The sequence below is a fragment of the Urocitellus parryii genome, chromosome 3 (assembly GCF_045843805.1).
Source record: "Urocitellus parryii isolate mUroPar1 chromosome 3, mUroPar1.hap1, whole genome shotgun sequence".
Classification (NCBI taxonomy): Eukaryota; Metazoa; Chordata; class Mammalia; order Rodentia; family Sciuridae; genus Urocitellus; species Urocitellus parryii.
The window spans coordinates 14,201,034-14,214,061 of NC_135533.1; the positions used below are offsets into that span (position 1 = coordinate 14,201,034).

Here is a 13,028-nt window from a genome sequence, read left to right on the forward strand (position 1 = left end):
ATGAAACTTTAATATTTGTCATTACTGGCTGTACATCTCCTGGCAGGAAGCTGAGGGACCTGTTTGTTTGGCTGTGCAGTTTTCAGTCTGCCTCTTGTTTTCTTTGGCAGGATCCTGTGTGCTGAGTCGGCCAGTAGCTTTCACTTTGATACTCTGAACTTTGACACTATGAGGTTCGGCACCGCCCAGGCCCGTCGCCTTTCCACGGCCTCCTCAGTCACCAAACCCCCACACTTCATCCTCACCACTGAATGGGTTTGGTACTGGATCGATGAGTTTGGTTCTTGGCAGGAATATGGAAGACAAGTAAGTGTGAAGGAAAGAGGGTGAGTGTTTTTTCCAGGGTGGAGGAGCCATTGAATACATGAGCATAAAGATTGCTAGGGAGCCTTGATAGAGTCAAGGATCCTCAGATCCCTGAATGACTCAATGGCATGGGGGGCATTAACTCGGTAATGGTAGGACAAGATAATTTGGATTCATTTGTACCAGTTTTGCATCTTTGACCAATTAGACATCCCTTGGCTCCTGAGGACTGAATGAGAAAAACTGAAGTGAGACCAACTTTCTTGATTGGTTTTATTAAATGGGATAGACAAGTGCTTCTCTTACTTATTAACAGAAAACTCCAGAGCTAGTTCCTAGGCATGAAGGTGTGTTCGTGTAGCTGCAGTATAAAGTTTAAAGCTTTTCAAACTGCTTTTCTTGCCTATTTCTGCGACTTTCCAGAAGATGGCCATATATAAGAAAATTGATTCATATCAGAAACTGATTTGGGGTCTAGATCAAATTTCTTTCACTGTCAATTATTTGAAGGTGTTTATGATGAATGAGATTGAAGGGAGTCTCTCTCTGATTACTTGGAGAAGTGTAAGAATAGGGAGATAACCATTTATATAGGGATCCCTCTCCTCAATGAAAGTGAGCTGTGGAGCCTGATATATATCTATTGTAATCTGGGTTGTAGGAGGCTATATTGAAGCTTTGGTTTCTTTTAAAAATATTTTTTTTAATTAAAAAAAATTATTTTTGGTACTAGGGATTGAACCCAGAGGCGCTTTACCAGTGAGCTACACCCCATCCCTTTTTTATTTTTTGTTTTGAGTCAGAGTCTCACTAAATTGCTTAGGGCCTAAGTTGCTGGGGCTGGCCTCAAACTTGTGATCCTCCTGCCTCAACCTCCTGAGTCACTGGGATTACAGTTGTACACCATCATGTCCGGCTGGTTTCTTGTTATTAACTGCACTCAGAATGTTATTTTCTCTGGCCTCACTTGGAGATCAGCTGCAAGGGAGCAAGGAGTTTTCTCTTTTGCCACTGCTGACGCATTCCCTGTGCCTGGAATGATGACTAGCAGGTTCTCCGGAAACAGACATTGGCCAATTAAAGGAGAATATATACTGCCCCTGTCTATTGATCAGTTGGAGCTGGTCACTTACCAGTACACTCTTCATTTTCCCTTTAGCACCAGCCTCTCCTCAACTGTTGATCTGCCTGCCTGTCTTTTCCCTCTGGCTACTTCTCCTCTCCAGCCTTCTGGGACTCATTACCTGTGTGGGAGCCTTGTTCAGACAGGTTTTCCAGAGTTGGTCAAGAGCATGAGGGGAATAGGCTGGGGCTGACTTGGAGGAGGGGGAAAGGACATTCTGCTGTTCATGCTCCATGAACTCTGCTTACCTGCCTAACAAGTAGGTTCCCCAGTGGCTTGTCAAACTGAGTTGTCACAACTCAGTGGGTCAGAGACCGTAATTCTCCCAACAACCTGCATTTGGAATTTTTTTCTTCTATGTTCTTACTCCTTTACTGCACTGCATAAACTTGTTGAGGAGAGGTTAGGGTTCTGGGAATGAGCTGTATGTGGATGTTATTGACATATCCAGGTGCTAGTGGGGCTTGGAAACAAAAGGGTGGACTTGGTGGGTTTCAGCTGCATGGTCTCTTTTGTACCGTTAGCTTGACAGCCTCAGGACCATCTGTCTGTTTTTTCCTTATGCGTTTCTAGGGTAACTCCATATTAGGTTTCTTTTTCAGTTTTCTGCTAATTGCCAGGTCAAGCCAATTTTCCTCTTGATTATTAGAAAAGCTAGGTTTTTTTTCCCTGTCTGAACTCAGGAGATACCTCAAAATTTCAAGGCATAATCAGATACTTTCTGGTCCTGCCTCAAGATCTGTGGGAACCTGTTCTAATACCCCCAGATACTAAACTTGGGCCTCCTCAGTTTAAGTTGGCTTCTTCTTCCAGATCCTGGAACTTAGGCACCACTCTAAGAACATAAGGTAGGTGGTTACTTCAAAAATTGTCTACCAGGGGTGCTGGGGTGGTGGCTCAGTGGTAGAATGCTCGCCTAGCATGTGCGAGGCACTGGTTTGATCCTCAGCACTACATAAAAATAAATAAATAAAATAAAGGTATTGTGTCCAACTACAATTTTAAAAAAACTTGTCTGCCTAGTATACTCTCTGTTGATGGTCCTCTTGGAGCCAACTCATTCTCACTCCTCAGGCTCTGGCCTTGGCTCACGTCTTTTTTGTTCCTTCACCCCCACCTAATCTTGATCATTTTCATGAAGTCCCCTTAGCTTCTGTTGCACTCCATGCAGACCTGTGTGGGACCTTGAGCACAATACATAGACATGTCTGATTGCTTTTGTTTCTCCCTCTTTCTTGCTGGACTAAATTGCCCAGAGGCAGGGGCAGATCTTGTTTAATTTATTGTCTGTCCATAAAGCATAGAACCTGTGGCTAGGAATAGGGGGAGTAGGAAAAGCTACAGGGACAGAGGGGGTTATAGGTTAGGTAACTTTAATTTCAGTTATCAGAGTATTAACTATAATAAAAATAATGAAGCAGAAAGTGGTAGTGCATGCCTATAATCTCAGCAGCTTGAGAAGGGAGGTAGGAGGATCACAAGTTCAAAACCAGCCTCAGCATTTTAGTGAGTCCTTAAGCAACTTAGTGAGACCCTGTCTCAAAAAGGGCTGGGGATGTGTCTCAGTGGTTAAGTGCCCCTGGGTTCAGTTACTGGTTCAAAAATTATGACAATGATAAGTAACATTTATTGAGGACTTTTTCCAGGCATTGTGCTAAGTGCTCTTCAGGTATTACCCTATGAGGGTAGTATAGTCTTATCATATAATGCGATGAGTATGATAATTATTTATTTATTTTTTTTAAAGAGAGAGAAGAGAGAGAGAGAGAGAGAGAGAGAGAGAGAATTTTTAATATTTATTCTTTAGTTCTAGGCGGACACAACATCTTTGTTGGTATGTGGTGCTGAGGATCGAACCCGGGCCGCACGCATGCCAGGCAAGCGCGCTACCGCTTGAGCCACATCCCCAGCCCAGTATGATAATTATTCTTGCTATATATTTGAGATAATGGAGACTCAGAGAGTTTAAATAATTTATCAAGAAATGGAGTCTTCAAGTTTGGAAGTGAATTAGTTCATTTTATTTGGCTGTAATAAAATACCAGAGGTTGGGTACTTTATAAAGAAAAAAGGTTTGTTTAGCTTACAGGAAGCTGAAAGGTAGCTCCATTTATTCAGCTTCTAGTGAGTGCTCTCTTGGCTTTGTTACAACATGGTAGAGAAGCAGAAAGGGAACTAGCTATGTGCAGAAAGGATCAAGTATGTGGGGTGGCCTTGCTTTATAACAACCACTCTTAAGAGAACTCTATCCTAAAGACCAGCATCAAACCCTTCTGAAGGCAATGTCCCCAATGACCTAAACATCTCCTCCCAAGCCCCACCTATTAAAGGTTCCACCCCTCTTAACATCACTACACTGGGGACCAATGCTCTGGAGCAGGAACCCTTGGGGAACAGACCACATCAATCCATAGCAGGGAGCCAGAATTCAAACTCAGTGCAACCCCAAACATTAGCTATCCTGGAGGTGATCATAGATGAGATGAGGGTTTGAAATGGATAACTGGAATTTTTTAGAAGAGTTTTCCAAGGGACCAGAAAAACAAAGCTTCATGGAGGAGGACAGAAGTTGGATTAAAGATGGTGGGAATGGAAGGAGCTGGAGAAGAGGCAGTATTGCTGGACTATTAGTCAAGCTGTGTTGGAGAATCCACTGTTGATGTTTCACCGACATTTGAATGGCTGCATCATCCTTTCTGAGGAACTCCAACACTCTCTCTTCTGTTGCTCCCCTTCCTCTTACCCTGCTCAGCAGGACCTGTCTTATTGTTTTCCATTTACCAGGGAAACTTTCAGGAGAGTTGTGTTGCCTCCCTTCTGAGCATCCTTCCTTCCCCTGTCACACCCTGCTCCTTTTTTTTTTTTTTTTTTTTTTTTTTTAATATTTATTTATTTTTTAGTTCTCGGCGGACACAACATCTTTGTTGGTATGTGGTGCTGAGGATCGAACCCGGGCCGCACGCATGCCAGGCGAGCGCGCTACCGCTTGAGCCACATCCCCAGGCCCACACCCTGCTCCTTGGCACTCCCTCCTTCCTCATGATAGGACTGTCCTTGTGGGCATGTCTTGAAAGTGGTATGGATATACCACCATCTTTTCTCCTTATCATGGGTTCTTGCTTTCATAAGTTTCTGGCTTTCCCTTCATAGGGCACAGAGCACCCTGTGACCACCATTAGTAGCAGCGATGTGGAGAAAGCCTACCTGACATTCTGCGCCTCAGGGACCGATTCCCAGGCATCTACCCTGAAGTTCCAGGCTGGAAAACACAACTACGAATTAGACTTCAAAGGTAACCCCGCCCCCAGCAGAGCCTGGCTTGTGTGGGCACAGCCTTTCACATGAACCTAGAACCTGAGCTGGCATAGGAAAGAAACAGAGGTGTGCTCATCTAGAAGTGGAGGCAGATCCGTCAGTGGATGGTGCTGGCACCACAGGGTTAAGATGTGTGTGGGAGATGTGAGGAGAAAGGACCTGAGGAGGGGCAGGAGCCAGAGTGCGCAGGTGCAGGCAAGGCACCAGCTGCAATGCAGCTGTCCTGAGGGCTGTGGTGCATCCCCATGGCTGTATTAGCGTCCACCTCAACACTTCCTGGTAGGCAGTGCTGGTGTGCCTGCTTTCTGGTAGGTCCCCCCGGCCTAGGCGGGATGCCAGCTAGGTTAAATATGTGGTAGAACAAGCTTTAATTAACAGTTCCTGAAACAGGGGCCTGAATGGTTTGTCCCAGTTACTTTACCCAACAGAAGCAGGTCGAACACTTTGACCACTTTCTTCAGAGACCAGTTTGGAAATTTCTTTTCAAGTTTTAGTTTTGCTATAGCTCCTCTTATGTAATTTCCACATGAATATAGCAGTCCAGCTATTTAGTTCAGTGTTGTTCATGTTTCACATTTTAGACTTGGAGTCCCGAGTGTTCAGCATTGAAAAGGGAATATTAGGGCCTTGTTCTCCATACAGTGTACTGTTTTTGCTATTTTTTAAAAAAATCTTTTTAGTTGTAGATGGACACAATACCTTTATTTTATTTTTTATGTGGTGCTGAGGCTTGAACCCAGTGCTTTTACATGTGCTAGGCAAGTGCTGTACCACTGAGCCACAACCCGAGTCCCTGCTTCTGCTATTTTTGTGGACCTTTGTTCTGTGTGGAGGGCAGCAGAGTGTTTCTGATGAACTATCTTAAAACTGCTTTGGCTGCTTGCTTTTGGCCAATTGGTTTTGTAGCATTTTGGTTTCACTTAAGGCAGAGCCCATGCTGCTCAGGATACCCTTTCAGATAAGTCTCTTCTGCTCTCCAGTGGGATTAGCTCTGTTGGAGGATGCTGGTATACGTGTGTGGTTTGCACTCCATGGCTGATAGACACAGGTATGTGGAAGAGCTCAGTGGGACTTTAGGACTGCCTTGTAGACTAGAGCTGTGCAGCTCACTTTTCTGCCTGCTGACAATACTTTGAAATAATTTTTTAAGTACCTAGAAAATATCAAACAGATACAACAAAAATGTCAGGTGCAATACAGTTCATTCTTCTGAACCTAGACCTCACTGCCGGGGATGTAACAGACTCTGAGGACAAGAGTGGAGATGAGCATATGCAGGCAGTTAGAAAAAGCAACTATTGCATCCTGGTATAAGTTCATTGGGTGGGCATAAGCCTGGTGTAAGTTCTTTTTGGTAGGTAATAGCATCCACAAAAGAAGTTTGAGGTGGTTGGCTTTGCCCTCTACGAATAATGAAAGCAAGTCTCAGAACAAACTCTTGACATACACACAAACAGACATTTTTAAACTGTGTATTAGGAAGCAAGCGTATTTAAGATATACACACAACAGTCCAAGTCACTACTTGTTCTGTAGGGTTAGGAAGACTCAGCTCAGTCCTTTTAGAGATGCTTGTCATAGTCACTCAAGGCAAAAGCTAAGATTTCAGAGTCAGAATTCTGACATCCTGTTAGCTTAGCTAACTACAAACAGACAGAACTCCCCAAATCAGGGCTCATTTAGGGACATAGTCTAGTGTATCCTTTTCAAGGGCAAAGGTGGGAAAAGGCCTCACTTTATCCATGGAAGAAAGAGAAGGTATTGAATACATATTTAGTCAGCCCACATTTCTTGAAAAACTTTTAATCTCATCAGTGAAAGCTCATTTAAAATTCATCACAAATGGTTAATAGGCCAATAAAAAAACTATTTAAGTGCACTAATGAGCAAAGCATCAATGGGAAGTTGAGTTGTAGGTATCATAAAGGATCATGGAAACTGCATATAGGTGGTGTACTCCGAATGATGATGTGGGTGGCCGTGGTGTAAAGGACATCCCTTGGGTTATGTATCAAGTATATGCTCAAGCTCAGTAAGGAAATTCTAGATATTTGTGATTTTAAATATTAGGGTGTTCTTAAAATGAAAACAAACTTGTTTTTGTACTGTAAGTGTGGAAAGTAGGATTTGACAGGATTTTTCTGCTAGGTGGGGATATATGCTCTAACTTCTAGGTATTCATTTTTTAAATCAAGCATTTATTGGTGTTGTAACTAAAGGCAGTAGTATTTCCTCTACCCCCATCTTCAGAATGAGTAGGAGATTCTTGAAGCTGAGGCAGCAAGAATTTTGTTTATTAAAAGATGATACACATGTAAAAAAGTTGATAAACACTGCTATAGAGTAAGCTTAATCAAACTAAAAAATGTTGTAAGAGTAAAATTATTGTATTAACTCTAAATCCTACTAACTCAAGACATGGTAATTTGGTCTCAGGCTCAGTTGAAGCTATTTTATATTCAAGCTGGGAAAAATTGCTAAGCAAAATAATAGTTTAAACAAGATTGGAAGGAACAATTTAAAAGCACTCATGTATAATTGATACGTCAATTACTAATCATTCTTCTATTCATTAAACCCAGTCTCCCAAGGATACTTATTTTCTTTACAAATATTTGAAATGTATGAAACTACCTTATTTTTAAGCCTGGTTCAGGGCTTTACACATTTGGATTAGCTTTCCATCCCATTTAATTTGTGTTTATAAAACATTGATGTCCTCTCATTGGCTGTTTTTTTTTTTTTTTTCAGACTTTGTTCAGAAAAACCTAGTCTTTGGCACCATCAGAAAAGTTTGCCGCAGACCCATATATGTGTCTCCCCAGGATGTGAAGACAAAGCAAACCTGGTAGGTTGCACAGGGGCTCCTGCTTGGTTGGCATGTGCTTTCAGTCAGGGTGCAAAAAGCACTATTGGTGTTGTGACTAAAGCTCTAGCACTCAAGCCAGCATTCAGATCCACTAGTTGGGGAGTCGTGAGCTGGGGTTAGAATTATCTTGTGAGTAGAGTCTTCATCGCATGTAATGCCAGGACTACCTGTTGGGATGTCCAAGCCAGGCTGGACTTGAAGCCAGCCCACCAGTTTGTCTTTTCAGTGTAACAATTGAGTTATAGACCTGAATTTTTAAAAATGTTGACACGATGAAATAATGATGGAATTAATAAAACCCATGTATTTTAGTCTTGAATATCAAGGAGAATACCGAATTACCAAAAACTGGCATTACAGTCACTAATGGGCCAGTTTCATCTTCATTCAGGGTGGGTTTTTTAATGTCACAGAGTGGGTACCAGGAACCCCTAGGTGAATCCCTTTCCTTGGGAGCACAGTGGTAGAGGAGAAAGACCTACAGCTGATGGGGAGATTGACACTGATCAGGCCCCATTTGAAGCAAGATTTCAGGCTGGTGCAGGTTGATGAGATTGGAGTTAGGTGGGGAGGAGTCAGTACTCTTCAAACCACAGGCCATGTGCGGGGCGGGTGGAGGTCAGGAAGGTGGCCTAGATGGTGGATGGTGGTACCACAGTGCCCCTTACAGTTTGGGTTTGCCACAGTCCATGTTGGGACTTTGGCCGCTGCTGTCAGCTAGGTACAGCTCCTTTATTCAGGCTCATTTGTGTTTCCTTGGAGATAGTATCTCTCTTGGTTCTTTAAAGACCTCAGAAGTAGATTTTGGTGGTTGTCTTTGTGAAACATAGAAAAGTCATTTAAAACAGAATTTGTGGGACTGGGGCTATGGCTTAGTGGCATAGTGCTTGACTAGCATGAGTTGTCAAACTCTTGGATTTTTGTCATTCTCACAGGTGCAAAAGGATGTGTCTGTACTTTAGCTTGTTTTATCAATGAGGTTGAAATTTTTTCCTAATGTGTAAATGCTATTTCTCCCCTTTCCATCTTATTTTTCCTGTGGTCTGTTTGTTTTCCTATCCATTTTTCTATCAACTTTTTGTTTTTTTTGGTATTTTTCTTAAATAATGAGAACCTTTCTCTGTTAGGGAGACTAGCCCTTGGTTACTTGCTTCTGTCGGCTTTTTAACTTTGCTTATGAAGGATTTAACCATACAAACATACTTACTTCTGATTTTACTTTTTTTGTTAAACGTATCCGTCTCTTTATTGCTTCTGGATTTAAAGTTTTGGTTGATTACTACCTTCCTCCAGCTAGAAGTCATTTTTTTTTATTCTTTCCTTATCCAGACCTGTCCTAGGACTTTGGAAAAGTTTGTCTCCTTTCTGAGACTGGCTATCCTGTGTCATCATTGTAATTTATTTTTCAGGAGGGCCACAAGCAGATACCAAATGTTAGAAATAAAAATGATTATTTTGGCCAAACACAGACTCAGATGTGAGTGATTTAGTATCAGTATCTCTCTCTCTCTCTCTCTCTCTCTCTCTCTCTCTCTCTCTCTCTCTCTCTCTCTCTGGGCTGAGTGCTGCACACTGCTCATGCTGGTGAAGTGCCTGGTTCTTCTCAGCCTGTGTGATGGTAGCTGGTTGTCATTAACTCCAGTGGGAAAGGCTGCTGGGGCCTCCATGGCCCAGTGGGACTCTCAGGTGGATCATGTTCAGAAACATTTATGCATTTACAGTTAACAGAAGCACAAAATGTGATCTCCGTATTCAGAAGTTACAATATAGGAATATCATTTAATGTAATATTTGAAACAGCATTTATACACATCAAGCATCTGGTTGAGTTCTTCCCATCGTCCATAAAATATTTTATTCATGTGCTTTGTCTTTATTTTTTCTTTTTTAAGTGCAATTTTTTCATCATTGCACTTCTTAAAAAAGACTATTCTAGAAACTACATTAAATTACTCACATTTTTACCATTTCTTTGACTTCTCATTTCCTTAGAGGAAGATCTGTTGAAAAAATCTTTTTTGTTTTGGATTTGTCTGAATGTTTTTTGTTTATTTGTTTTTGGATTGGGGGTACCAGGGATTGAACTCTGGGGCACTAAATCACTGAACCACATCCCCAGCCCTATTTTTTAAAAAAATATTTTTATTAGTTGTTGATGAATTTTTTTTTTACTTATTTGTATGTGGTGCTGAGAATCGAATCGAGGGCAACATACATGCTAGGCGAGCGCTCTACCGCTGAGCCACAACCCCAGCACCCCCCAGCCCTATTTTGTATTTTATTTGGAGACAGGGTCTTACTGAGTTGCTTAGTGCCTCGCTTTATGCTGAGGCTGGCTTTGAACTAGTGACCCTCCTGCCTCAGCCTCCCAAGCTGCTTACAGGCATGTACCACAGTAGCTGTCTGTCTGAATGTTTTTGTCCTTAATCTTGAAAGACATTTTCACTGAGTATAGAATTTTAGATTGTAGTTATTTTCTCTTAGACCATTGGTGACCCCATTTCACTGTCTTCTGGTTTATGTTGTTGCTTTTGAGAAATTGGCTCTTGGTCTAACAGGCAATTCTTTGACAGTAGTCACTCCTTTTTCCATTAGCTGATTTTAAGGACTTCTGTCAGTCTTGGTGTTCTGAACCTTACTACACTGTGTCCAGTTTGTGTCTGTATTTATCCTGCCCGAGACTGATTGGTTGGTGTCTAGTCCATTCTGCTCTGACCTTCCTGTCTGGAGCTTCCTTCAGGTTCTGACCAGATCGTGGCAAGGCCTTCTTATTCTTCTGTTCTCTGTGCCTCAATTTCTTCCCCAGTTTCTTTCATCATCTTTCAGCTTAGTGCTTCTCTCTCCTCATCTGCTGTTGAGCATGTCCATTGAGCTCTTGTTGTCAGGGAGTCTACTTTTCATTTCTAGAAGTTCTGTTTGGTTCTTTTTGTAGATGTTCCAGGTCTTTTAATGGTTTTCTTGCATATGTTTTTAAAGTTTGCCTTTTATTTTTTAAACATAGGAAGAATAACTGTTGTTTTATGAACTGATAATTTCATCATCTTAAATCTTTGTGTGTCTGTTTCTGGCTGATGCTTGCTGGTGGGACCTTGATTAGTTATTTTTAAACCATGCCATTTTCCTAGGAAGGTTATTTGTGGGAGTTCTTTGAGGCTTAGAATGAAGGGACATGTCTCATGCCAGCAAAACAGAAGGTAGATCTGCTGTGGGAAGCACAGCACATTCTGAACCTTAAGGAGAATGATTTGGAATCATAGTTTCACAGTTCAGTTCCTAATCCTGTTGGGCCATATGTCTTTTAGAACTGCTTTTATTTGTCTATTTTTATTTTTAGAAAGGTAATGTGGTGCCTGTATTATGTGGCACTCTATAATTTGGCACATTGAAATTACTGCAGTAAAGAATGTGTATTGTTACTTTAAGAAGGATGAATACAAACCACAAGTAGTCTCTTACCAGTTCAGTTAAATGTCTACTGCCAAATGGGTTTTGGTGTCAATTTTAAATTAAAAAAAAAATTAATGTCAATTACACACCATTGAGGCTTTCTAAAGAAAAAAGTCTTTGGAGCTTTTAAATTTCAAGACTGGATAAAGGCTGTGGCCTATGTGTGCTGTTTTACTCATGTGCTGTGATCCTTTTGTGTGGTTATTGGGACACAGATGAGAAGTGTATCTCTCGGGACTGATTGTTTTATGTTTGGCCACAAAAGCAAAGATAAAAGTACTCTCACAGTATGAATATTGTGTTATGTGCCTCCTTGCATTGGGTTGGCTTTTAAAATATGCTGAGACTCATAACTGGTGATGTTGGTAGTGGAGACTACCTATGATAGATTTGGTTGTTGAAGGATGTCTAAATGGTTTTGTTTACATGTTGTAGCAGTGTGAAGTTTCAAGGCCCAAAGAGCATCCCGGACTACTGGGACCCCTCAGCTCTGCCAGACCCAGGCTTTAAGGTATGGGACTCACGTAGGGCTGGAGAGGATGGGTTCTATAGAGAGGACGAGTGTGGCCAGATTGCACTGCGAAGCTGTGGCTCCTGAGAGCAGGAGGGCAGAGGTACAAAAGGTTTTTGGTTTTGCAGGGAGTTTTAAGCCCAAGTGACTACCCAGGAGATGGCTGTGGCTCTGAGGGGAGAGGGTACAGGGTAGAGGGAGGAGAATGAGTTGTGCAATTTGTTAGGAAGGGCAGAAATAAGGAGTTGTCCTTGGTTAATAAAAATCAGTTTTACTAAGGAAGAAAAGAAAAATGAGGGGAAGATTTGAAGGGCATTTATTTATCTATTTTTTGTACCAGGATTGAACCCAGGTACAAAGAACTACTGAGCCACATGTCCAGTTCTTTTTTATATTTTATTTTGAGACAGAGTCTCACTAAGTTGCTTAGGGCCTAAGTTGCTAAGACTGGCTTTGAATTTGTGATCTTCCTGTCTCAGTCTTCGTAGCTCCTGGGATTAAGGGTGTGCGCCACCACGCCTGGAGGATTGTGGGGGGAGGGCACGGATATTTAAAGGGAAAAAGCAATAGATGCTAGAAAATAGGAGAATGGACAGTTCAGTAGCTCAGTATGGGCCTGCTCTCTGATGGGAGCAGTGCTGAACACAGTGGAGTACTCAGACTAATGTTACACTGCCCCATCTACATAGAACCCTTGGGCCGACTTCTGACATGTTTTCCAACTTGATGAGCCCTGTCCTGGGAGAGCTTCTCTCTTGGAGCTTACACAAAGCACAGGCAAACACCAGCAAGTGCAGGCAGCGTGTGGAAGGGCTGGAGGAGTTCAGACACCTTTATTGATACTAGCTCTTGTAGGCTGCATAGTCCATCCATTGTCTCTGGCCTGCATACAGAAGAGCAGGGATGTCCTGCGTATACCTAGAGTGGCTGGCTTAGGCAACATGTACCTGTTCTTCATGCTGGTCTCCCAGTAAACAAGAGGGAAATGACTATAATTTGCAACTATCTCAGGCCTGGAGAGACCCTCTCCGAGGGGAAGGGAGCATGGTTGTCACTATCTGGCTGACTTGCTTCTGCTGTTCTTACATCCTAGCACTTGTAGGAGGGAATTCATCTGTATTTTGCACTTTGACAATAACATATTAAAATATTGTCCCTTTTCAGAGGATCATCCTGAGTTCTTCCTCAGAAGAGTATCAAAAGGTCTGGAACCTCTTCAACCGCACGCTACCTTTCTACTTTGTTCAGAAGATTGAACGAGTCCAAAACCTGGCCCTGTGGGAAGTCTACCAGTGGTGTGTTGGGTTTGCTATTGGTGGGCTGGTGGCTCTGTCCCATCACCCTGCTACCTTCTTAGCAACAGCATTTTCCTGAGTCTCCAGGAAAATCAGTAGCACTGTTCACCCAGTGGTGCTGGGTATCTTGTCTCCTTATCCTCAAGCTGTGTGGCAGTGTGG

General features: G+C 42.3%; 1 protein-coding gene across 1 annotated transcript in view; it reads left to right on the forward strand.

Moving 5' to 3' along the window:
• Positions 1 to 13,028, forward strand: part of Parp12 (poly(ADP-ribose) polymerase family member 12) — a 35,568-nt gene that overhangs the window by 19,238 nt on the left and 3,302 nt on the right. Inside the window, exons 6-10 of the mRNA XM_026405392.2 lie at positions 111 to 306; positions 4,580 to 4,721; positions 7,496 to 7,592; positions 11,496 to 11,571; positions 12,736 to 12,866. Coding sequence (XP_026261177.1) covers positions 111 to 306; positions 4,580 to 4,721; positions 7,496 to 7,592; positions 11,496 to 11,571; positions 12,736 to 12,866 — 642 coding nt within the window. The remainder of the gene's footprint in view (positions 1 to 110; positions 307 to 4,579; positions 4,722 to 7,495; positions 7,593 to 11,495; positions 11,572 to 12,735; positions 12,867 to 13,028) is intronic.